This window comes from Aythya fuligula, chromosome 2 (assembly GCF_009819795.1).
Source record: "Aythya fuligula isolate bAytFul2 chromosome 2, bAytFul2.pri, whole genome shotgun sequence".
In the NCBI taxonomy this organism is placed as follows: domain Eukaryota; kingdom Metazoa; phylum Chordata; class Aves; order Anseriformes; family Anatidae; genus Aythya; species Aythya fuligula.
In genome coordinates this window covers 158910515-158933222 of record NC_045560.1, presented here as the reverse complement: position 1 = coordinate 158933222, position 22708 = coordinate 158910515, and the positions used below count along the sequence as shown (strand labels likewise).

Here is a 22708-nt window from a genome sequence, read left to right as displayed (position 1 = left end):
GATCAGCAGCAGGAGCATGGCTTCGGGTCCAGATGCACGCGGGGATGCACGCGTGGCCCCAAACTTTCCCTGATCCAAGAGCAAAACAAACTGGATCCTTCTAAACCAGCCCCTGGGGATTTGATTGGGTATCCACATGGATGAGGACGGGGGAAGCAATGTGCTGCCTCCTTCTGCTTCCTCCTCTGGGCAAAATCCCTTTTTAAAAAATATTTTGAATTTATTTTTTATTATTCTTAGTTTATATATTTGTTACTTTATCTATTTTTTATTTTTTATTTTTATATTTGTGCAAAGCAGAGAACAAAGTCATCCTTCAGAAGATCCTGTGGTCAGCTCCTCGTTGGCATTGCTACCCCTCCACCATCCTGACACCCCCAAAAATGTCGTGATTAAACCCAACCTGAGGTCACCGTTTGCCTCCATCCCTGGATGCCACTGCCAAAGGCAGCCATGGGTTTCTCTGGGGTTTTCTGGAGCCCCCCATGTGTGGGGACCAGGGAGTCCCCCTGTCCTGACGCCAGCTATGATGGCACTGAGATGTGGTGATGCCGGCACAAGCCATCGCATGGTGACACCTATGCCCACTGGGGACTTGATGACCTTGGTCATCAAGTCCAACCATCAATGAAGATCACCAATTGATCATCAAGTCCAACCATCAACTGAGATCATCAATTGGTTATCAAGACCAACCATCGGTGAAGATCATCAGCTGATCATCAAGTCCTACCGTCAACGAAGATAACCAATTGATCAAGTCCAACTGTCAATGAAGATCACCAACTGATCAAGTCCAATTGTCAATGAAGATCACAAATCGATCTTCAAGTCCAAACATCAACTGAGATCATCAATTGGTCATCAAGTCCAAACATCGGTGAAGATCACCAACTGATCATCAAATCCTACCATCATTGAAGATCACAAATCGATCTTCAAGTCCACCCGTCAACTGAGATCATCAATTGGTCATCAAGTCCAACCATTGGTGAAGATCACCAATTGATCATCAAGTCCAACCATCAGTGAAGATCACCAATTGATCATCATGTCCAACTGTCAATGAAGATAAACCAATTGGTCAAGTCCAACTGTCAATGAAGATCATCAATCGATCATGAAGTCCAACCACCAATGAAGATCATCAGTTGATGATCAAGTCCAACCGTCAACGCAGATCATCAGTTGACCATCAAGTCCAACCATCAAAGAGCAGACTCGGGACTCCCGGCCACTCGGGGGGGTCCCCGAGCCCCTTCCTCCCCGCTCCCCGTGCAGCGCAGCCCCTCCAAGCACCTACGCAGCGAGCAGAGCCCAGGGGGAGCTGGGGAGTGGGGGGGTGAAAGCCGAAAAGCAGCAGCTTTGCTACGAGGGCCGAGAGAGGGGGGCCCCAAGCGAGCGGTGACACGACCCCTACCATCATGCTCTTCGATATAGGGCTTGGGTTTCTTTCTCAATTTGGATTTCTTCTTACTGTTCCTTTCCAGGACCTCTTTAATGTGCTGTGTCACTGGGAAACAAACAAAGCGATGAAGACAACAGAATGGAACAAAAGAAAATAAAACGAAATGAAATATAAAACGGAATGAAATATAAAACGGAATGAAATATAAAACGGAATGAAATATAAAACGGAATGAAAAATAAAAAAGTAAAATTAAAAAAATAGAAAAAAGCAAATAAAAATAAATGCAATAAGTCAAAATAAAAATATAAAATATCGAATGTAAAAACAAAATAATATGAAAAATGATTAAAAACAAACAAGAATAAATAAAAATCAAACAAAATGAAATAAAATAAAAATATAAAAATATAATATAAAAATAAATATAAAAATGTAAAACAAATACAAAACGTGGAGGAAAATTGAAAATTAAAAAAATATGAAATAAAACCTAAAAAAAAAACCAACAAAAAAGGAAACAAAATAACAATGAAACAACACAAAGTGAATAAAAATGGAACAAAACAACAAAATGGCTGGACGGGCAGGGGCCTTTCAAACCTGCCCGCTCCCACGGGCTCCGGTGAGCGCCCCGGTGGGCCGAGGGCGCGTTCGGTAGTGCCGTGGCTGAGCGGGGCGGCGTGAGGCCGACGCGTGGTGCGGGCACGGGCAGCGTCTCCGCTGGGTGGCACAGCAAAGCCAGCGCGTGGCGCGGGGTGAAGTGAGCTTGGTGCCTCTGCTGCGGGTGCTGGTGGTGGCCGCGGGCCCCTCGCCGTGCCCCAACGGGGGGTTTTGTCCCCATGTAGAGCCCCAAGGGGCTCGTCGTGGAGATGGATGTGGTGGATGTCATCTGTCTGCCTTTTTTTCAGTTCAGGTTTTTATAGAGAGGGTGTTAAGTATGGGTTCGATGACCAGGCAGTGAGGTGGATCGAAAACGGGGTGAGCACTGAGCCCCAGTAGAATCAAGCCCTGGGCATATATTGGAGAGCACTGGGCACACTGGGGAGAGCCCAGCGCAGGGCCCATGAGGGGTGGCAGGGCCTGGAGCCCCCCTTCCACGAGGAGAGACCCCGAGAGCTGGGGCTGCTCGGCCTGGAGAGGAGGAGGCTCCGGGGGAGCTCCCCCACGTCCCTGCTTACAAGGAGATGGACTTGCTGCATCTTCAGGATGCGGCCATCCCAGAGCCCACGGAGCTCTGAATCACGGAGAGGGAACGTGAAACCAGAGCATGGGGGCCACACAAATTGACAGGACCCCCCTGGCTTATGCCCACCCAGCACCTCGGGGGCGGCCGAGCCCGCGCCGTGAGCGGAGGTGTCCAAGCTCGCTTCGTGCCGGGCCTCGTGCTGGGTTGCTGTGCGCCCAGAGGAGAGGGTTGGTGCTAAGGCCAGCCCCGCAACCACTGCACCTCCTGGCATGCTATCGCCGAGTTTCTCACCCACGTTTCATCAAGGACACGACGTGCGTGAATGCGACGGGGAGAGGAAAAAAAAAAACAGACCCAAGGAATGGGGTGCGCCATCGGCCAACGGCACCGGTTTGCCTCTTACCTTTGGTGTCGTTCACCGGATCCATGTGCCTGTAAATATATCCTTCTAGATAGGAATGGAATTTGGGGGTGGGGGGGAAGAAGGCCAAACAAATGGCCATGAGCTCCCAGCCCCGGGCCAGGCTCTCGTATCGGAAGTTCTCGGTGGTCTGCCGGCACAGCTGGATGTAGAGCTCGTCTCGCAGGCCCTGCATGCTCCAGCCCTTGGTGGCGATCTCCAAGGCCACGTTGAGTTGGTCCGTCTTGGCCCGCCGGTCCCCCATGTACATCTGAATCAGTTTAAATATCTCGCACGCCTCCTTCTTGACGTTGCGGTCGTTGGTCATGATCATGGGCTTCTTGATGGACTCGCTGCTCCAGGCCAGCATGTTGGCGATGGACACCTTCCTGCGGAAGAGCCCCTGCGTGTGCTTGTTGAAGTGCTTGGAGGCCCAGTTCTCAATGTCCGTCTCCGAGGAGGGCTTCCGCAGGTTGAAGGTGGGGAAGACGCAGCTGGCGCTGGGCATCATGTTCCTGGTCTGCCTGCTGCTCTCGAACTGGGCGCAGGCGCCGAGGTCTTCTGACTGGGAGAGAACGGCCGGACAGGGTTATTAGCGGTGCGCCCCGACCCACCGTGGACGGCAGACGATGGTGGCCAGCCCCATATCCACAGAGCCACCTTCACACACGGTTTTCTGGTGTCCCCAAGCCCGGGAGGAGGCTGGTGGCCCAGCAGCAGGCTGGGGACAAGTGACTTTGGGAGCCAGACACGTCCTCGTGGACACCAGGAGCAGGTGGGACCCTAAAAGGCGTTGTCAGATAGGGTTTTCTTCCCTTACACCCCACATGCAGAAGGACGTGGGTGCCTGGGATTTAGCCTCGCACAGCACCCACCTTGTGAGGACCTGGTGCTGGTTTGGGTCCTCCTGCTACTGGTACCAGTGCTGACCCAGGATCTGGGGCACCAGCAACCTGCCCCAGCATCTCACCGCCCTCAGCGTGAACAATTTCTTCCCTATATACAATTGAATCCAATTAGCCCCGGCCTTAATTAGCACAGCTGGGGGGAAAGCCAGAGCCTGAGGGGCTGAGCACCAACAGCAGTTGGCCGTGACCCCCTGGCAGGTCCTGCTACGGGTCCTCCTGTTCTAATGTTCTAATTAAGAAGAGCAATTTACTTACTTATTTTTTTTTTACTTAAACTACCCTGGGTTCTGCCTCATCTCAGCTGCTACGGCCCCGAAGAAATCGCCGGCCAAACCCTGGTTTCTGGCACGGGAGCTGTTGGAGGAGAAGCAGCTCCTGAAGCCACAGCACGGCGCAGAACTCGAGCTACCGGGGCTGTGGTGTCACCTGCGGGCATGTCCTGCTGGATCTGAGGTGGAATATGGGGTTTAAACCTGCTTTACAACGAAAATGAGCTTTATTTAACCGTGAACGTGGTGGGGATGCCAGGCATGGTTGGCCTGCCAAGGCTGCAGCGGCACCCAAAGGATGGAGGGTCCGTGGGACGTGTGGGGACACCCCCAAACCACCGGGGATGCCCCCAAAACACCAGGGACGCCCCCAAAACCACCAGGGACGCCCCCGGGTCGTTACCTGAGATGGGTGCAGGTAGGGCTCGGGGGATGCCAGGTTGGTCTGCACGGAGACGCTCTTCTCCAGCAGGATCTGGGGGAAGCCCAGCTTCTCGAAGGTGTTCCTCTTCCAGTGCTTGTTGTCCTGCTGGGCCAGCGCCTCGTCCTCGCTGAAGGCTCGCACCACCGGGCCCGGCATGGGCAAGGGCAACGCGCCGTCGCTCTCGTAGCCCGAGCCGTCCTTTTGGGAATCCCAGCTGCTCCTCTGCTTCATGTGGTAGTGAGCCTGCTGAGCCTCCCACGCCAGGCGTGCCTGCGCCAGGAAGGGCTCGGGGAAGCCCCGCGCCGCCTCCGCCTCCGCCGCCTTGCTCTCCGTCCGGTTCATCTGCGAGCGCGCCGGCACGGCACGATCCTCGCCTGCCGCCGGCTGCTCGCCGAGGGCCTCCCGGTCCCCCGAACCGTCCGTGGAGGAGGCGTTGGGCTCGTGGGGCAGCGAGGGCTTGCGGCTTTTCCTTTTCCTGGTGGAGGGCGAGTAGCCGGTGGAGGACATGGTGTCCTGCTGGCTGGACCACGACATAGAGTCCTCGCCCGGGGCCGCCTGGCCCGCCGGCTGCCCGGGGCAGAAATCGGGTCCTTCCATGCTGCTGTAGTCGCCCGATTTGACATCCAGGCGCTGGTCGCGGAGCAGGCAGGGGCTGTGCTGCAGCGAGTAGGAGCCGCCGATGGGGTTGGGCGAGTACTTGTGGCGCAGCCCCGTCTTCATTTTGGGGCTGGAGCCCGACTGCTCGACGTAGACCAGCTGCCGGACGTACTCCTTGCCCGCGGGGCTGTACTCCAGGCTCATGAACCTGTCGGGACACTTCTGCTTGGTGAGCACCAGCTGCTGGTAGGGCGAGTTGGAGCCCTGCTTGGGCGACTGGAGGAAGGGGTGAGGCTTGCGGATGGGCGACTTCTGGGGCGAGCCGGCCTTGTAGCTGCCGCTGGCTTCGTACTGCATGTCCACGGGGGGCTCGTCGTAGATGGGCGCCTGGTACTCCATGGGGGGCTCCTCGTAGAGCGGCGGCTCGTAGGCGTAGCGGGGCGAGGAGGGCTGCGACTCGCTCGAGTGCTTGCGGTGCTGCGTCTGCAGCGGGGAGCAGAAGGAGTCGCCCCGGCCCAGCAGCGGCGAGCAGCTGCCCACGTGCTCAGCCCTCTTCAAGAAGGGCGAGGGCTTCCTCTCCGGGAAGAAGACGGAGTTGTCGGCCTCGGGGGTGAAGGTCTGCAGGTTGGGGGACTGCTGGCCCCCCGAGGGGCGGCGCGAGCGGGTGCCCGGCTGGCCGTCGGGCGCGTAGCCGTTGCCCTGGTGCATGAGGAAGCTGGGCTCGCGGTCGGTCACCTTGATCAGCATCCGCTCCTTGGTGCCGGCGTTCCATCGCAGGGACGATGTCCTGGGGGGGCAAACACAGCGGTCAGGGGGTGAGGAGGGTGCCTGTGGTGGTGGGGGGCAGCCCAAACATCTTGGACAGCCCAGGGCATGGCGCACAGCTCCACGTCCCAGAGCCGTGCACACCACGGTTGGACGTCCCCTCCTCGCATCCCCATCCCACCTCCTCCACCCGGCCCCCTCCTTGGTTTCCCGGTGTCCCCCTCCTTCTCCTCCAGCCCCCTGCTTGGGCATTGTCCCCTCTGTCCCCACCCGGCCCTGTTCCTTCCGTGCGCCCTCCCCGCCAACAAAAACCCCAGCCTCGCCCCCCTCCTGAAGTTTTCCACTGAAACTCTGAAAAAAACCAACAAACGGCCTAGGGCACAGCACGAAGAAGCTCCGGGAAGGACCACGACACCCAAACTCAGGGTTTTTATAACGGGGAGCACCGAGTGCGTGAATGAACCCCTGCGTGTGCCACCGGCGTCCTCATGCTCTGAAACCACGGGGGGCACCTCCTGGCAGCACCAGAGCAGCTGGGGCAATTTTGGGGCGTTTATAGATGGGTGCCGTGCCCCGCTGGGCTCCTAGAGCAAGACCAGCACCCTGCACGCAATGCTCGTGCTGAAAACTTCTTGACTGCTTTCATCTGCACGGCGTTTCTGCAGCTTTTTAGCTGCAGCCTTCAAGCTGGATTGCAGCCAGCGCAGATGGGGGCCCGGTTGAGGGTCTCGGAGAGCCTGGTGCCAGCCGGGGCTTCCAGAAGCCCCCCCGTTACACGACATCGAGTCGGGAACGGGACGGAGCCCTACTTGGTTCCTCACCCCCAGCATCACCACCGTGTGTCCTGGTGCCTTTGGGGTTGAAAGCTCTGCTAAAAAGGAAGCTCACGATAGAGAAACCTGCCTTTGGGGCAGATCTGATGTGTTTGAGGACGTCAAACATGGGCAGATCCCAGCAGCACCAGAGGTGCCACCGAGGTGCAGGGACCATCCCCGGACAGGGACAGGTCCCCGGGGTGCTCTCACAGAGGGAAGCCTCCAAAACTGCCCCCATACATCCAACCCGCCTCCATCCCACAGGCACCGCAACCAGAGAGTGAAACGCCTCTCCCATTTCCCACATTTTCAGCCCCCACCCCTATTTCACCCCTATTTCAGCAGCAGCGGGTAGGAATAAAAACCCCACCGAGCAGACCGCGGCGCGGCGCCTCACGTCCCCCAGCCCCCGAGAGCTGTAAATCAGAGTAGGAACAGCAAGCAATAACCCCAGAGCTCCACCGTGCCATCCGGGGTTATTGCTGAGCACTAGAAAGCATCACCACGGGCTAAATTTAATTTTCTGCCTGTAAAAGGAATGCTCGGAAAAGGGCTTTTTGCCTTTTTTTTTTTTTTTTTTTTTTTTGTGGCTAAATCGCTGCAGCCGCTGTGCCCACGAGCGGCTCGGTGACGGCGATAAGTGGAAATGATCCTGATGGCGAGGAGAGGCCAGCATGGGGCCGTGCCCGGCTCCTCGCAGGGTTTTGCTAGAAAAAGTGCCTGTTTTTGGTGCTCGCAGGCATGGCTCGGCTCCACGAATCGTGCCCAAACCGATGCCCGCAGCTGGGGCCACCCGTCGGCTCCGCGAGTGTTTCTGCTCGTCCTGGTTCCCCTTCGCTCCTCTCCCCTTGAATTATGGCACCAGCACGGCTGCGCTTACAACCCCATGCGCAACCCCATTGCAAAATGCCCCCCCAAAATCCTCTAAATTCTACCAGAAAAACCAATTTATGTGAAATCAGTCGGCAGCGACGTTAAAATCAGCGCCGCGCCAGGGAACACCAGCACGGACCGCAGCGGGGCTGCTGTAGCAGCACCACCGACCTTCCCCACCTTCCCTTTCCTCCCCTGCAGCCACTGGCACCGGTGCCGTTGCCCCAAATGCTGCCAGCAGCACCGGGCGTTGCACCAAAACTGCTGCCATTTCTGTCCTGCAACACCCAAAAGCAAGACCGACCCCGACACGCGCATCTCTTCGCGCTGCCTCTGCTCGTGCTGGTGTTACTCAGCCTGGGCCAGTAATTTCACTCTAGAATTAAATGCCTTTTCACCTCTCGGAGGGAAAAAAAAGCCCTTAAGTTGCACTAATTCACATAAATCAGCTTCCCACGTGGTTCGTGCGCGGTGGTGCTCTCACCCAGAGGAGGGTGAACCCAGGCAGAACCGTCCTCGCCGTCCCCTCTCCCTTTGGAGATCTTTCCAATGCGACCCCCCCCAAGACTTCGTTGCTCCTTATCTGCCGTGCCCAAGGACGTGCAGACACAAGAGCTACACTTACAAATACCCCGGAGCTCAGATCCTGATGGAGATCTCACATCCCCGCTCGCTGCCGACGGCGTTTGGAAGGGCGGCGACTCGGCTCCCTGCACCGGGCGCGGGCATTTCGGCAGGGCTGCCATCCCAGGGTGCTTCAGACCCGGTGAGGCCAGCACCCACCGTCCGGCGAGGGGCTGCATCAGTGCATTTTGCCCCAAAATGCGAGAGCACCGGGCTCCTCTGCAAACCTCGGGGGAGCGCAAACGGCGTTTCGCCTCCTCTGCCGTGCGTTTCCGAGCCCCCCGGCCTCTCCGCGTCCTCCTCCTCCTCCTCCTCCTCCTCGCCTCCCCTGCTGTGCACATGGCTTTCGCTCTCGCCTCGGCGCTCAGCTTTGCCTGGCACGGCGTGGTGCATCCCTGCGACGGGGAAGAAGCAGCAGGAACGGCACCGGAGGGGTGTCAGCAGCGGTCGGGGGCCGGGGACAGGCAGGGACGGGGCTCATCTCGCCGCCCGCGCTCGGGTTTGGCCCAGCCTCCAGCCCATCTGCCGACTGCAGGGCTCGCTCCAAGGGTGCCCGAGGTCTCCCGGGGCTTCGTTCCCTGCCTAAAATACTGCTGCAGCTTCGAGGCCTGCGAGCAAAGCAAGCACGAAGCTCCCTGCCAAAAAAAAAAAAACCACAAAACTCCGAAGAACCGCCGGAGTTAAATGAAAAGAAGGGAGATTTTTGCCTTGGGGTGAGCGCGCCGCCCTGCCAAGCCTTCCCCTGAATGAAAGGAGCAGGCTGCGACATTTGGGGCACCTTTTCGGTGCGTTTTTGGATGGCGCTTTTGCCTTCGGGGCTGCAGAACCCGAATTTCTCCGTGCAATATTTCCCCCGCCCGCCGCTTCCCGTCTCCCGTGGCGTCCGCTCCAATTAGCGGCAGCGGGAGCCAAGCCAGGAGGAGGAGATAACGAGCCCTCCGTCCCTCACCCCCCTTCAATACCACGGAGTTTTCCCTCGCAGGAACCCCCCCAAAAATCCCCCAATTTCTGGAGAACGAGCTCATTGGACCTGTGGACGGGTCCGCAGCCCTTCCACCCCTCACCTGCACCGGGGACCAGAAATCCGGGGGAAAAAGGATTTTTGTGGGCTCTGGGTTTTGAAGGAAACGCTGAAACGGGCTCGTGTGGCTGCTCCTGGCTCTTATGTGAGAGGGGAGGTGGAGGAGCCTTCGTCGTGATGAAGAGGAGCTGGCAGCAGAAGGCAGGGAGTGGCGGTGACATTTCCTAGAGGCGCAGCGCCGCGGGGAGCCGTGCTCGGGGTCCCGGTGAGCTGGCAACGCGTTCCCGCAGCCAGCCGGGGATTTCAGCTCCTGCTCCCACCCGAGCGGATCCGCGCACCCCAGGGTGCTGAGCCCCGACGCCGATTTTGGAGCCCGCAGGAGGGGCTCGGGCCAGGAGCCCCCCTCCCCAAGGCTGCGCCAGCCCCGCTCCCACCTCCCCGCAGCCCGCAGGCAGGGGGCACTTGAGACCGGCTCCTCCAGAAGGAAGCCCACTCTCAGCTAATTAACCAAAGCTGCTAATTAGCTTCCTGGCTGCAGCTGGGGGGGGTGGCGAGGGCTGTCTGTGGGATTTTTCCAGGCTGAGGTCGGGGAGATGGAGGCGTCCCCTGCAGTGAGGCGGGCGCGGGTACAAACAGGGCCGCGCGCACTGATTGGGGTGAAATTTCTTTTTTTAATCGATGGGGAGAGGGCGGGGGCAGCAGGAGAGGGGGTGGCACTCGCAGTGGGGGTGCTGTCCCCAGGAAAATGCATCGGGTCCTGTCCCTGGCTGTGGCATTGATCCAGCACCACAGCCCCGTCCTGCTCCGTGTCCCCATCACCTCTCCGTGTCCCCATCACCTCTCCGTGTCCCCATCACTGCTCTGTGTCCCCATCACTGCTCCGTGTCCCCATCACCGCTCTATTGCTCCACGTTCCCATCACCATTCCACGTCCCTGCCACCTCTCCACGTCCCCACGAGCGCTCCGTGTCCCCCCCCACCAGCCTAAGTCCAGGGAAGCCCTGGGGCAGTTTCCTCAGCCCGGCGATCGCCTGAAACCCCGACCCCGATCCGAGCAGGAGAACGCTGACGCCCATCTGACAAGCAAGAAATAGGTGAAATGTGTGCCCACAGCCATGTAGAAATCCCAGAAAGGAGCCTAAATGTGGTTGCAGTGCCGAGAGCCATCCGAGACATCGCCTGCTGCGCTGGGATGCGCTGGGATGGACCAGGAGGGTCCCGCCTGCACCCCCAACCCCATATCAGACCCCACGACTTCTCTTGTGCCTGCCTGAAATGCCTTCCTCGTCCACGAGAATGAAAATAAATTATTAAAACGCCGTTTTATGAAATTTTGAAGCAGCCAGGCCGTGGTCCAGTGCTCAGAGAGCAGCGCAGACGGCACCGAGCTGCAGAAAGGGCACGCGGCGCCCCTGCTCCAAAATAAACACCAAAATAACACCAAAATGAATCCCTTATTAAGGGCGGTCATAAAGCAAAAACCACAGCAGGTGGAGGGAAGGAGACGGGGAGGAGAACTAGAAGATAATTGCAGCCCCTTCCCCACAGGCTGCCCATGCCCCACGCCGCGCTGCGGAGGCCACGTTTCGGACCCGAACCCCGGTACAGGAGGGAAATTTCGGCTACCTGTAGTGGAGGAGTTGGCCTTCCGCATTGTAATCCCGATAAATGTCATATTCTTTCTCAAACACTCCGGAGGGCGGCGAACTGCAATACAGTAATGGTGAACAAGGGGTTACAACAGCGACTGCCGACGCGCACGTGCCCTTATTAACGTCCCATCGCCTTTAGGATCAACGAAGATTTAGGATCCATGAAGCCCATCCACAGAGATGGGCACCCTGTCGGGCTGGGCTTTGTGCCTATATCCTGACATCAAGTTTTGAGTCATTAATTGGGTGTTTAACAGATGATGGAAGAGAATAGAGTAGAGTGGAGTAGAGTAGAGTAGAGCAGAGTAGAGTAGAGTAGAGTAGAGTAGAGTAGAGTAGAGTAGAGTGGAGTAGAGTGGAGTAGAGTGGAGTAGAGTGGAGTGGAGTGGAGTGGAGTGGAGTGGAGTGGAGTAGAGTAGAGTAGAGTAGAGTAGAGTAGAGTAGAGTAGAGTAGAGTAGAGTAGAGTAGAATAGAGTGGAGTGGAGTGGAGTGGAGTGGAGTGGAGTGGAGTGGAGTGGAGTGGAGTAGAGTAGAGTAGAGTAGAGTAGAGTAGAGTAGAGTAGAGTAGAGTAGAGTAGAGTAGAGTAGAGTAGAGTAGAGTGGGATGGGGATGGGATGGGGATGGGATGGGATGGGATGGGATTTATAACAACAGCCCCACGCAGAGGGCAGGGGTTATGGATATTCACCAACATCGCTCCCCCTCCTCCCGCTAATAGCCCTGCTGCTCCGTTGGCCAAAGCCAACACAGGTGGAAGGGGCGAGTGCCAAAAAAAGCCTTTTTTGGGGCACATCCTCATTTACCACATCGCAGTTGGTTGTACCATGAGCACGCCGTGCCCCTCCCGCGCTCGTTAGCCACGTTATTAATCTTTGCCGAAGGGCAACGCGGTCTGATACTGCTCCTACTTACGGCCGGTATTTGCTCGGGGAGCACAGGAAAGGTCTTTTTTTGCCTTTATCTCCGCTGAGGGCCGTGCAAATCGTCAGGCTCGTTTGCAAAACAGGCGGCGCCGCGTGCGCCGCGCGAATTATTAGACATTTGATCCGCAGCAGAACGTAACGGCAAACATCTGGAGAAATAACTTCCTCCTGAGCAGTTCTCTAAGCTGCCGCATTAACAAGCCCTACGTACACATTAAGGCGCTTGCGTTAATAAAATTCAGATCAGATGCTGGTTTCGGGAGAAGAAAACAAATCTTCCTAATAGGATAGACCTCAAAGAATTTATTCAAGCAAGTGGCAATAAAATTAAGCTTCTGTCAAAGCTAATTTTAATGAGGCTTCTGAGCCCTGAAATTATGACTGCGTTGAATTGCTTAATCCCTTTTCCCTCTCCAACGCACGTGAAGGCACGTGCCTCCTCTTTCGTGACACTCAGCCTCTTCTCAAGGGAAAGGCGTCAGCTCTCTCTTATCGTGCTGTACCCAGAGCCACGACTGCAGCGTCCCCTCCACGGCGGGCAAGCCTTGGTAGGTTTGGTGGAAGGGGACCGATGCTCACAAAGCTTCCTAAAGAAGCTGTGGAAAAAAATACTTGAGGTTTATGGCAGTGGTTGTTGGGAGAAGACCTCCAGGAACCTCAAGGTCAAGAAGACCTCAAGGTATTTCAAGGTCAAGAAGACCTCAAGGAAACTCAAGGTCAAGAAGACCTCAAGGAAACTCAAGGTCCAGAAGACCTCAAGGAAGCTTAAGGTCAAGAAGACCTCAAGGAAACTCAAGGTCAAGAAGACCTCAAGGAAGCTCAAGGTCAAGAAGACCTCAAGGAAACTCAAGGTCAAGAAGACCTTCAGGCAAGTTCTTTGAATCACAGAATGTGCCAAGGGACTCACAAGCATCATTGGGTCCAAATCCTGAAAAGCATGGAAAGTCCAACTCAAGGTGCCCCCCAGCACCCGGTCCCTGCATTAGGGTCATCAGCAGGGAGGTGTCCTCCAAGGAACCAACTTTTATGGGTTGGTTGCTTTGGATTTGTTTAATCCCTTCCTGAACCTGCTGCAATATCCACCTCCCACGGCAACACGCTCCAGACACCTGCTACATGCTGTGTACCTCACTTCGTCCCCTCCTTTCCAAAAAAAAAAATACACAAAAAATCACCTGATCATCAGCAGTCCCGTACAACCTTATATTTTTCAAGGCTCTTGCAAATAAAGGGCACCGAGTGTGTATCCTTCAATCTCAGGGCAAAACTGTGCTGGCTGGGACTCTGGGAGCAAGGTGAGGATGGGACCCGGGCTCCCCAAGCCTCCATCCCTGCTCGTGCCCACCCACCAGGAGGTCCGAGGGGCCACGCACAAATTCTAGATGGTTTCCAATCACTTGGTGCAAAGGTTCTGCCAACACCACGGAGGCTGTTGTGCTTCTGGTGGTGCCAGCTGGAGGTGCAAGGGTGTGTGAGCTCGTAGGTGATGGAGATTGTTCCACATAACTACAATATCAGAGCATTCCAGAGCTTTGGCACCTCAAATGGAGCCCCACGAGGTGCCCAGGAGCCAGGACAGCCCATGGGGCTGGAGAGATGCTGACTCGGCACCCCTAACACCTCGCAATCTTTAAGGAATGGTTTCGGAGGCAATAAATGGATTAAAAGTAAGCTCGTGGTCCAGAACTGCCCAGCAAGGTGCTGAGATGGAGATCTCCAGGAGATCTCCTGGATTTTTGGCAGAGCAACCCCAAAGCGCAGTCGTTGTGGTGTTGCTGATGAGTTTGAGTTCGTTATCGCGGCGATCAGCTCTTGCTGATGAAGCTGCCAAGGGGACTGAAGGCAGGTATCAAATCCATCCACAGTGCCATGAGTTCCAGGCTGAAGCTCTCCAAGGAGGAGACCCCAACGTTTCTCTGGACAAACAGAGGCCGTTTGATCTTCTGGAGTAACCAAGGGTCTTTGATTGCCCCCATGAAGTTACCAAAACCAACGCCCGCGTGCGCCTCGCTGCGCCCAAGCCCAGGTCAGGCTGGTGCTGGTCTTCAAAACCCCACCAGCAAAACCCTTCTTTTTCTATTCTATATTTTCTTTCTATTTTTCACTCACACAGCAGTGGGGACGCTGCGTGAGGCCCGAAGCGAGCTCTGAGTCACCGGGCAGAGGTTGAAATTGCCGAAAGCTCCATGCCCCGTGTCGGTCCGACCCGTGCTCGGCACCGCTCCTAAAAACCTCGGAGAGCGCTTTGTAAGGGGACAAGTGCTCCACGCACTGCTGCCCACGGAAGCCAGGCCAGCGGGGGCTGAACAATGCTGCTGCTTAAATATTAACAGCCTGGCAAGCCTGCCCGGGGCCCTCCAGCCAGCTCCTTCCAGCAGCTCTCGTTCGTGCGTGCCGAAATCAGAGCGAGTGGCTCTGCTCTTAATGCCCTCCCTGCACCATTTGGGTCCTCTCAGAGAAGGCAGCGCAGCAGCATGCCCAAAAGGGAGGGCATCCTGCTGTCCCCATCCTGCTGTCCTCATCCTGCTGTCCCCATCCTGCTGTCCCCATTCTGCTGTCCCCATCCTTCTGTCCCCGTCCTGCCGTCTCCATCCTCCTGCGGCTCCGGACGGACTCATGGCGAGGAGGTGGTTTAGCCATGGGACGCCCTAGGTCAAGCCAACGGTTGGTTTTTGGGGATCTTGAAGGTTTTTTCCAACCTAGGTGACCCCAGAGTGCAGGGTGGTGGAGAGGGGACCACGTTGTCCCCAACTGTGCCGTCCCCGTGCGGGTGCTGAGCGAGGTTTGACATATCCACTGCAAACGGGGCAAAGCAAGATCCAGGACAATTCCCACCTTCCAGAGGTGGAAGGCACTTTAAAAAGTGCCTTTTCTCTAGATCAGGGTCCTCACAATGCTGCTGGGAGGTTTTGGTGTCCTCGGTGCTCGAGGGGACTTTTGGGGTGCTGGGGACCCGCTCAGCCCTGCTGATGCTGCAGGTCCGAATCCCACTGGAGCCATCGCACCCACTCGCTACGGATGATGCCCCCTGACTCCAGCAGCCCAAATTGAGCCTGGACGGGACCCACGGGGCTCAGAGAAGCTGGCCTTTAATTATACTTTGTTAATTGGAGGGATCCCTGTACCTATTAAATAGTTCATACATCTGGAACCACCGCTGCAGCCGTCATTGCACAAACTCCTTGAGCAAACCCCCAGAGCAGAGCAGCACCTCCTTACCATGAAAGAAACGGCAAATTTGGGGCGTTTTCCTCCTTCTCATCCTGCCCAAATGCTGGCAATGCCCCTGCAGATCTGTGAGGGGATGGGGAGGTGCAGAACACTCTGATTTTAGCAGCCCACGCAGGGCGACGTCTGTCGTCTCAGCAGGCTAACTCCAACAACCGTGGTTGCATCTGAGCTCGCACTGATGAGGCCAAAAGCTCTGGTGGTGATTTTTTGGGGATTTGGGATCCCCCAAGCACAGGGAACAGCCTCCTCCTCCTCAGCACGACGTGTGGCAACATCTTTAGGTCCACCCAGAGCCCTGCGACCTGTGGCCGGCACACGGTGCCGCCGCATCCCCGCCACGGACCCAAGGAGCTGGAGGGTGCCCGCAGCCCAACAGCTCCTCCTGAGCCCTACCAAGGGAATAAAGCTGCTAATTAGGGGAAAAATTAACTTCAAATGGCTCCAGAGAAGCTCCCCTTCTGGCTCCTGTCCCCCTGCGCCCCCCACCCCAGCTCCTGCCCAAGCCCCGTTTGATGAATCGTGAAGCATCAAGAAAAGGGGACTGCACCTCCAGCAGAGCTAAAAAAAATGTCTAATCATGTTATTATTTTTTTTTTCCTTTTTCCCCCCTGGAAGAGGAGGTGGCACCGCTTCCCAGCGGCTCCGAGCGCTGCTTTTATTTTTAAAAGAAGGGAAAGTGACGTGCCCGAAAATAGCACAGCGCGGTGGCAAAGCCAGGAATAGAAATGAAATCCCAGCGCCTAATCCCCTGTGCTAATCGCTGGACCGCAAGGCTTCATACGCTTAATTACAGCCGCTGCTTCTAAAAAAGAGAAAAAAAAAAAAGAAAAAAGAGGGGAAAAAGATGTTTTTCTTTGCTGTTATGTAAACTGCACGTCGGGCTGGACGCCCTGCGCACGCGTTGGATGGACACACAGCTACCCCGAGCCTGTTGTGCAGGCAGAACACAAAAAATCAGCAGGACGTGGACAGAGAGCTTTGCCCCAATTTGCCCCAAAGTGCTTTGCCCCAAGGAAATGCCAGATGGGAATGTTTTTCCCCCAAATATTTGAAAACAGCACGAGGAAAGGGGTTAAACTCTAGCCTTCACCCCGCAAACGTCTCCCCGTGGAGCTCGCGGCATTCGTCAGGTGCCAGAGAGCAAAAAGCAAGAGGAGAGAAAACAAAAAGAGAAAATCTCTGTTTTAGCCCCATTTACTGAAAAACCTGCAATTTCCTGCAATGTTCCTCTCCCCGGGCTGGCAGTGTCCCTGTCCCAGCATCCGGGGTCCTGCTGGGGAAATGAGGTCCCGGAGGAGTTCACGTTTTGGGGTGGGATCCCACCTCGGCTGCCTGCGGTGTTCCAGATTTTGGGAGCAAAAAGGGGGCTCCCCTTTTTTTGGGGCTCCCCTCCTGGGCTCTGCAGCCAGCAAGGTCCCGTTTTGGGAAGGGGTCTCTAAGGGACCCCCTCCCCTGGCTATTTCGGCTCAGCTCCACTTAATCCAGGGAGACTTAAGGGTTGCATTTCATCTTACTTTATCTTTAGGGTTGCATTTTATCTTACTTTATCTTTATCTTACTGGGCTGCAGAACCAGGTGTGGGAAAACCTGTGAGAAAAGGGCAAGTGTTGGGAAATAACGTGGTCACCATTTCGGAGCAGGTGGGATTTGGGTGAAGACACCCAAAAAAAACAAAAAGAAAACAATTTTCTGTGGCACAGAGGTCCACAGAAAGCTCCCCTGGTGCCCCTGCTCGTCGGTCTCCCCTAGGGCCCTGCACGGACCGAGGTGCAGCGTGGCCAAACCCAGTGACCCGACACAACGCCAGTGTGAGATTTCAGAGTGGCTTTGTAGATAAAATTCCCATTTTAAGGAAGAAAATGCAACATCTCGTGCAAGCCAGGATTTCTGTTGGAATCCTCCACCTCTGCTGGCCACCCTGGCAAACCTGGCGTCGAGATCCCGAAAACCACGTTGGCTGCACCGAGGAACCGGTGGCCACCGTGGCCTCCAGCCGAAACAGAGGCTCCTGTTCCCAAATCCCCCATCCTGTTCCCAAATCCCCCATCCTGTTCCCAAATCCCCCACCCATGGGGCACCTCTGAGCACGAGGTGTGATGGGATGGGCGCTGAGGGACGTGGTGTGGGGCTGGGACCAAACAGATGGGGTTGGAGGTTGGGCCTAGTGGTCCCAAGGGCCTTGATGGCTCCTTGAGGTCAGACGTTGACCTCGCGGTAAGACCAGAGAAAATTTGGGACTGAAACCTTGCTGAAAGGAGTTTAAGGCTCAAAGCTGTGAAAATTCGAGCAGGGGATTCAGGCAGGTGACCTCCAGAGCCCCCTTCCAACCTTGGGTCTCCTGTGAGAGGCAAAGCCAAGTACTGGAGAAGCATCCTGCGTTAATTCTCCTGGTAGGAGACTTCAGACCTATCTCTGACTAAGGATATGAACTCAACTCACCCACAAAATCCTGCTTTCACCCCTCCCCAGCCCCACAAACCACCCCCTTCTTTCTTCCCTTTGCAAATAAAGCATCCCCAGTTGTCCTCTCCGGCACACCAAGCGATGCACCGCAGCTCGTTCCCCTTTCCTTCCCAAAAAAGGGTCTTGGGACCACCTCCGCCCTCACCCTTGTCCCATTCACCACCCAAATTCCCCCAGAAAAGAGGAGACACCGCTCAGACACCAGCCAGCAGCACGGACGTGGTGGGAGGCACCTTGGTGCCCAAAGTGAAGGAGGCGGCTGCACGTTGAGAAGAAAAAAGCACCAACAAGGCAAAAAAAAAATAATAAACACCGTGCCTGATGCAGCTCTCCTACGTTTTAGGGCTCACACGGGCACAAAATGAGCACATCACACACAGAAATTCACATTTTTCCAGCTTGTGGAACAACAACAGAAAGCGGAGGGGCCCCGGGCACGGAGAAGCTCGAGGCACAAACGCTCGAGCTGGCGCTGCCATCACCACGATCCAAAATCCATTTTTAATTTGCACAGCTCGTGTTTGGCTTTATCCACCCCTGGCCACTTCTGGAGACAGAACCTCGGTGTCCCTGGGGATTTCCTGCAGGTCAGCAGCCAAAATCCCCCCTTCCCTCCTCAAAATCTCAGCTCCTGATGCAGAAAGCCCCTGTCCGCGGAGCAAAACCCCCCACCCAGCATCCTGGGCTGCTCCGACGGCCGCAGAAGTACCCAAATCCATGTGTTTTTAACCAGTTTTTCCCGTGCCCTGCTGGAAACGCACCCAGTGGGCTCAGCCCATGGTGTTGCCCCTTCCCCGAGCCAGATGGGGCACGGATTGAACCCCCAAGGGGACCAACACGTCACCCCCAGCTAGAAATCTCCCACGGCACAGCAATATTTGCTCCCTCGAGTGGCACCCAATTTTTTTTTAATTTATTTTTATCTCCCCCCAGGCAGGAGGCGGCTCCTGCCCTGGAGGGGTTTCCTTCATCCCCTGGAAGCCCCCGATGGTGTGCGTGGTCTGCAGGAAGATGAAAAAACACCCCAAAATGGCTCATTGCTTATAACCCTTCATGGGGGGTGACCACGCACTGAGGACCTCAGGATGCTTCTGGAGCAGCCACGAGGCCTGGAGAGGTGTTAGCAATGCTCAGCTTAAAAATAAAAAAGAGAGAAAATCAAAGAATAATGGAATGATTTAGGCTCCCTGCCTAAATCATTCTGGGAGCTCCCCCTTCGCACCAGGAACCCCCCCAAAAGGTGCAGGGGAGCAGCAGGGACCGTGCTGGGGAGACAGGGGGAGGAAGCACCCACGGGGAAAAAGCTTTTAAACCTGCAGCACCACGCTTTGGAGGCCAGGGAGTTATTTTGGAAAGAACACCTCAGCGAGCGCTAACGAGGAGGAGCAGCTCCCACGGGTGCCTGCACCTCTTCCTCCAGTGATTACTCAACAGATGAGCAAACCATAAACCTTAAGAGACACCAGACCTCGCTAGGGGAGCTTCCTGATGAATTTCTCCCCGCTGCATGACCAGGACCTTGCTCTCTGCCCCTCCACGGAGCCGGGCACCGGCCCCAGACCCCGCGGCACCGCGGCGCCCCATCGCCGGCCGCCCTCACCTCTCCGTTTCCTCCTTCACCACGGCATACTGGGTGGACTGGCGGCCCGACCTCGTCTGCTCGGGCACCTTCTCGCCACCCTCCAGCTCCTGCTCCAGCGAGGAGCTGGTGCTGCCCTCCCTGCTGACATTGCTGCTCCTCCCGGGGCTGTTCTCCGTCGAGGCTCGCGGCGACTCCGTGTTCTGCTTCAGGGTCTGCAGCTTGGCCAGGGGGATGATGTCGCAGTTCTGCGGCCGGTGCCACACCGTCCGCTGCGTGGTGGCATTGTAGTAGTAGAAGCGGGAGGTGTTGGGGTCGAAGAGCTCCCACCACTGGTTCTCATTCGTGCGCTTGATGCGCACGCCGGCCGGCGGGTCCCAGACGCACTCCCCCGTGATGAGGTTGGCGTACATGCGCTCCCGCGTCCGAGGCTCGATGATTTCCACCCATTCCAGCCTGCGGGGGAGCAAGCAGAGAGAGGAGGGGGGTTTAAACAGCAAAGCAGGGATTAGAACGTGAAAGCAGGTTTAATTAACTCGTCCTCGTGCCGACAACGGGAATCAACCAACTTTTCAGATTACCCCGAGCACCCCAGGCGTCACCTTTCGCTAATCCAGAGGATGCTGAGGCTTACAGCCAGCCAGGTTTTATTCAAACTCTTCATTTTTTTATTTTTATTTTTTGTGTGTGGGCTTAAGTAAAAAGATAAAGGGGATGTCCTCATGAATGAAAAGTCCTTACGTGGGATTTGTGCCCGTCTACGCTCCCCAGTCTGAGTGCTGAGAAGGAGCAGGTTGTGAGAATAAAGCTGGAGGCCACTTCCAGCTCTGTGGAGTCCCAACATTTTCTCCAGGTCCCCCCTGAAGGCTTTAATTTGGGGCCTGGCGTGGCGCAGCCCTTCTCATTTTCGGGATTTTGGCCCCGGATCGACATCAGCACGGGACAACCCGTGTGTGCACCCCGACACGGTGATGGGGTCACGGGTGCAGCACAACTCCTCTGGGTGCCAGGAGCAGGCTCAGCCCGGAATCACCACCATTATTTCCCAAATCCACCCAAAATGGAGCAGGGAAGTCAGCTGCAATCTCCAGTAGCCAAAGGGGTTTGGGGTCACCATGCCTCAGCCATGTGCAGGAGCATCGGGTACAGCCCACAGGAGCGCAGACCTTAGAGGAGTTTATAAGTGGTGCATTGCAGGGAAAGGGGCTCAGGGACCCACTGGAAAGGCTCCCAAAAGCCCAGGGACTCACCCCAAAACCCCAACTCCCTGCGCTGCCCCGAGAAGGAGCCCCGCTGATGCGCAGGTTCGATTTCTGAGAGCACACAGACGGATGAGGGGAACCCTGGGCTCATTTCAGCTCGGTAACATTTTTCAGAAGGCCACAAAAAAAAACAACAAAAAAAAAAAAAAAAAAAAAAAAAAAAAAAACCAAATCTTTGAGCCACAGCAGCCTCCTCTTCCCATTTCAGGCCAGGCTGCTCACCCTGCGCTTCCCTAGGGACGGGGCGATGCCGCGCCGCGTGCCCGGAAAGCTCGTGACACCACCCAATTACGAGCAGCCTCAATTCCAACCTATTTCGCACTTAAAATGACGTGGGGTTTATTGATAACCGCAGTTACGAGGTGAAAAAACAGCCGAGCCAGCATCTTTCTGTAGCAGAGCACAACGGGGTCAGGAGACGGGGTCGATGCCGTGCGTGCGCCTCGTGGGGAAGGAGGCGACCCATGGCAAGAGGGGGAAGGAGCCGGGGGGGCCGTTCCTCTTAAATCAGTCCTTTTCTGAGCAGATTCCACTCAAAGTGACGTTTTTCTGGCAGCCCTCGGGTGATTGCCTGGTGGCGGGGATGCTCGCCTGCCGTGCAGCAGGCGGCTCGCCACCCATTAACAGAACCTGAGAAGGAGCAAACTACACCCAGAAGCATCCAACTACAACCCAAAGCACCCTACTACAACCTGAAGTGCCCAACTACACCCCAAAGCACCCAACTACACCCCGAAGCATCTAACTACACCCCGAAGCACCCAAATACACCCAGAAGCAACCAACTACACCCCGAAGCACCCAACTACATCCTGAAGTTCCCAAACTACACCCAGGAGCACTCAAGTACAACCCAAACTGCCCAACTACAATCCGAAGTACCCAAATACACCCAGAAGTGCCCAACTACAACCCAAAGCACCCAACTACAACCTGAAGCACCCAGCTACACCCAGAAGTAGCCAACTACACCCAGAAACACCCAATTACACCCAGAAGTGCCCAACTACAACCCAAAGCACTCCAATACACCCAGAAGAATCCAACTACACCCAGAAGCACCCAACTACACTCAGAAGCACCCAACTACACTCAGAAGCAACCAACTACACCCCAAAGTGCCCAACTACAACCAGAAGCACCCAACTACAACCCAAAGTGCCCAACTACACCCAGAATCACCCAACTACACTCAGAAGCAACCAACTACACCCTGAGGCACCCAACTACACCCAGAAGCACCCAACTACACCCCAAAGCACCCAACTACAACCTGAAGTGCCCAACTACACCCTGAAGCACCCAACTACACCCCGAAGCACCTAACTGCACTCAGAAGCAACCAACTACACCCCAAAGTGCCCAACTACAACCTGAAGTACACAAATACACCCAGAAATGCCCAACTACACCCCAAAGCAACCAACTACACTCAGAAGCAACCAACTACAACCTGAAGTGCCCAACTACACCCCGAAGCACCTAACTACACCCCGAAGCAACCAACTACACCCCAAAGTGCCCAACTACAACCTGAAGCACCCAACTACACTCCGAAGCACCCAACTACATCCTGAAGTTCCCAACTACACCCAGGAGCACTCAAGTACAACCCAAACTGCCCAACTACAATCCGAAGTACCCAAATACATCCAGAAGTGCCCAACTACAACATGAAGCACCCAACTACACCCAGAAGTAGCCAACTACACCCAGAAACACCCAATTACACCCAGAAGTTCCCAACTACAACCCAAAGCACTCCAATGCACCCAGAAGAATCCAACTACACCCCAAAGCACCCAACTACACTCAGAAGCAACCAACTACACTCAGAAGCAACCAACTACACCCTGAAGCACCCAACTACACTCAGAAACACCCAACTACACCCCAAAGTGCCCAACTACACCCAGAAGCACCCAACTACAACCCAAAGTGCCCAACTACAACGTGAAGCACCCAACTACACTCAGAAGCACCCAACTACACCCAGAAGCAGCCAACTACACCCAGAAACACCCAATTACACCCCGAAGTGCCCAAGTTGCTTTGATTCTCTGCCTCCGAGCAGCACAACTTGGTTCGTTACGCACGTGGCACCCTGCAGGAATGTTCTGCTCCAGATTTGTTTTACTTAAAATGTGTTTTACTTAAAAATTGTTTTACTTAAAAATTGCTTTACTTAAAATTTGTTTTTCTTAAAACTCGTTTTACTTAAAACGTGCTTCACTTAAAATTTGTTTTACTTAAAAAATTGTTTCAGCCACCAGGGACAGTTCCTCGGTGCCAAACCTTCGAAA

General features: G+C 55.6%; 1 protein-coding gene across 13 annotated transcripts in view; it reads right to left on the bottom strand.

Annotated features, from left to right (window-relative positions):
* The window catches only part of ARHGAP39 (Rho GTPase activating protein 39), an 84287-nt gene that overhangs the window by 3640 nt on the left and 57939 nt on the right, over nucleotides 1-22708 (bottom strand). For 11 of the 13 annotated variants that reach the window (XR_004252878.1, XR_004252881.1, XR_004252882.1 and 8 more), the window contains exons 2-6: nucleotides 19165-19599; nucleotides 10920-11000; nucleotides 4578-5982; nucleotides 3001-3562; nucleotides 1421-1513 (exon numbers count right to left, since the gene is read on the bottom strand). Coding sequence is in view for 4 of the 13 variants with exons in the window: in XM_032180875.1 (XP_032036766.1) it covers nucleotides 1421-1513; nucleotides 3001-3562; nucleotides 4578-5982; nucleotides 10920-11000; nucleotides 19165-19599 (2576 nt within the window). In the remaining 9 variants the exon portion in view is untranslated. The remainder of the gene's footprint in view (nucleotides 1-1420; nucleotides 1514-3000; nucleotides 3563-4577; nucleotides 5983-10919; nucleotides 11001-19164; nucleotides 19600-22708) is intronic. The other 2 variants (XM_032180878.1, XM_032180877.1) reach the window with 2 other exon arrangements.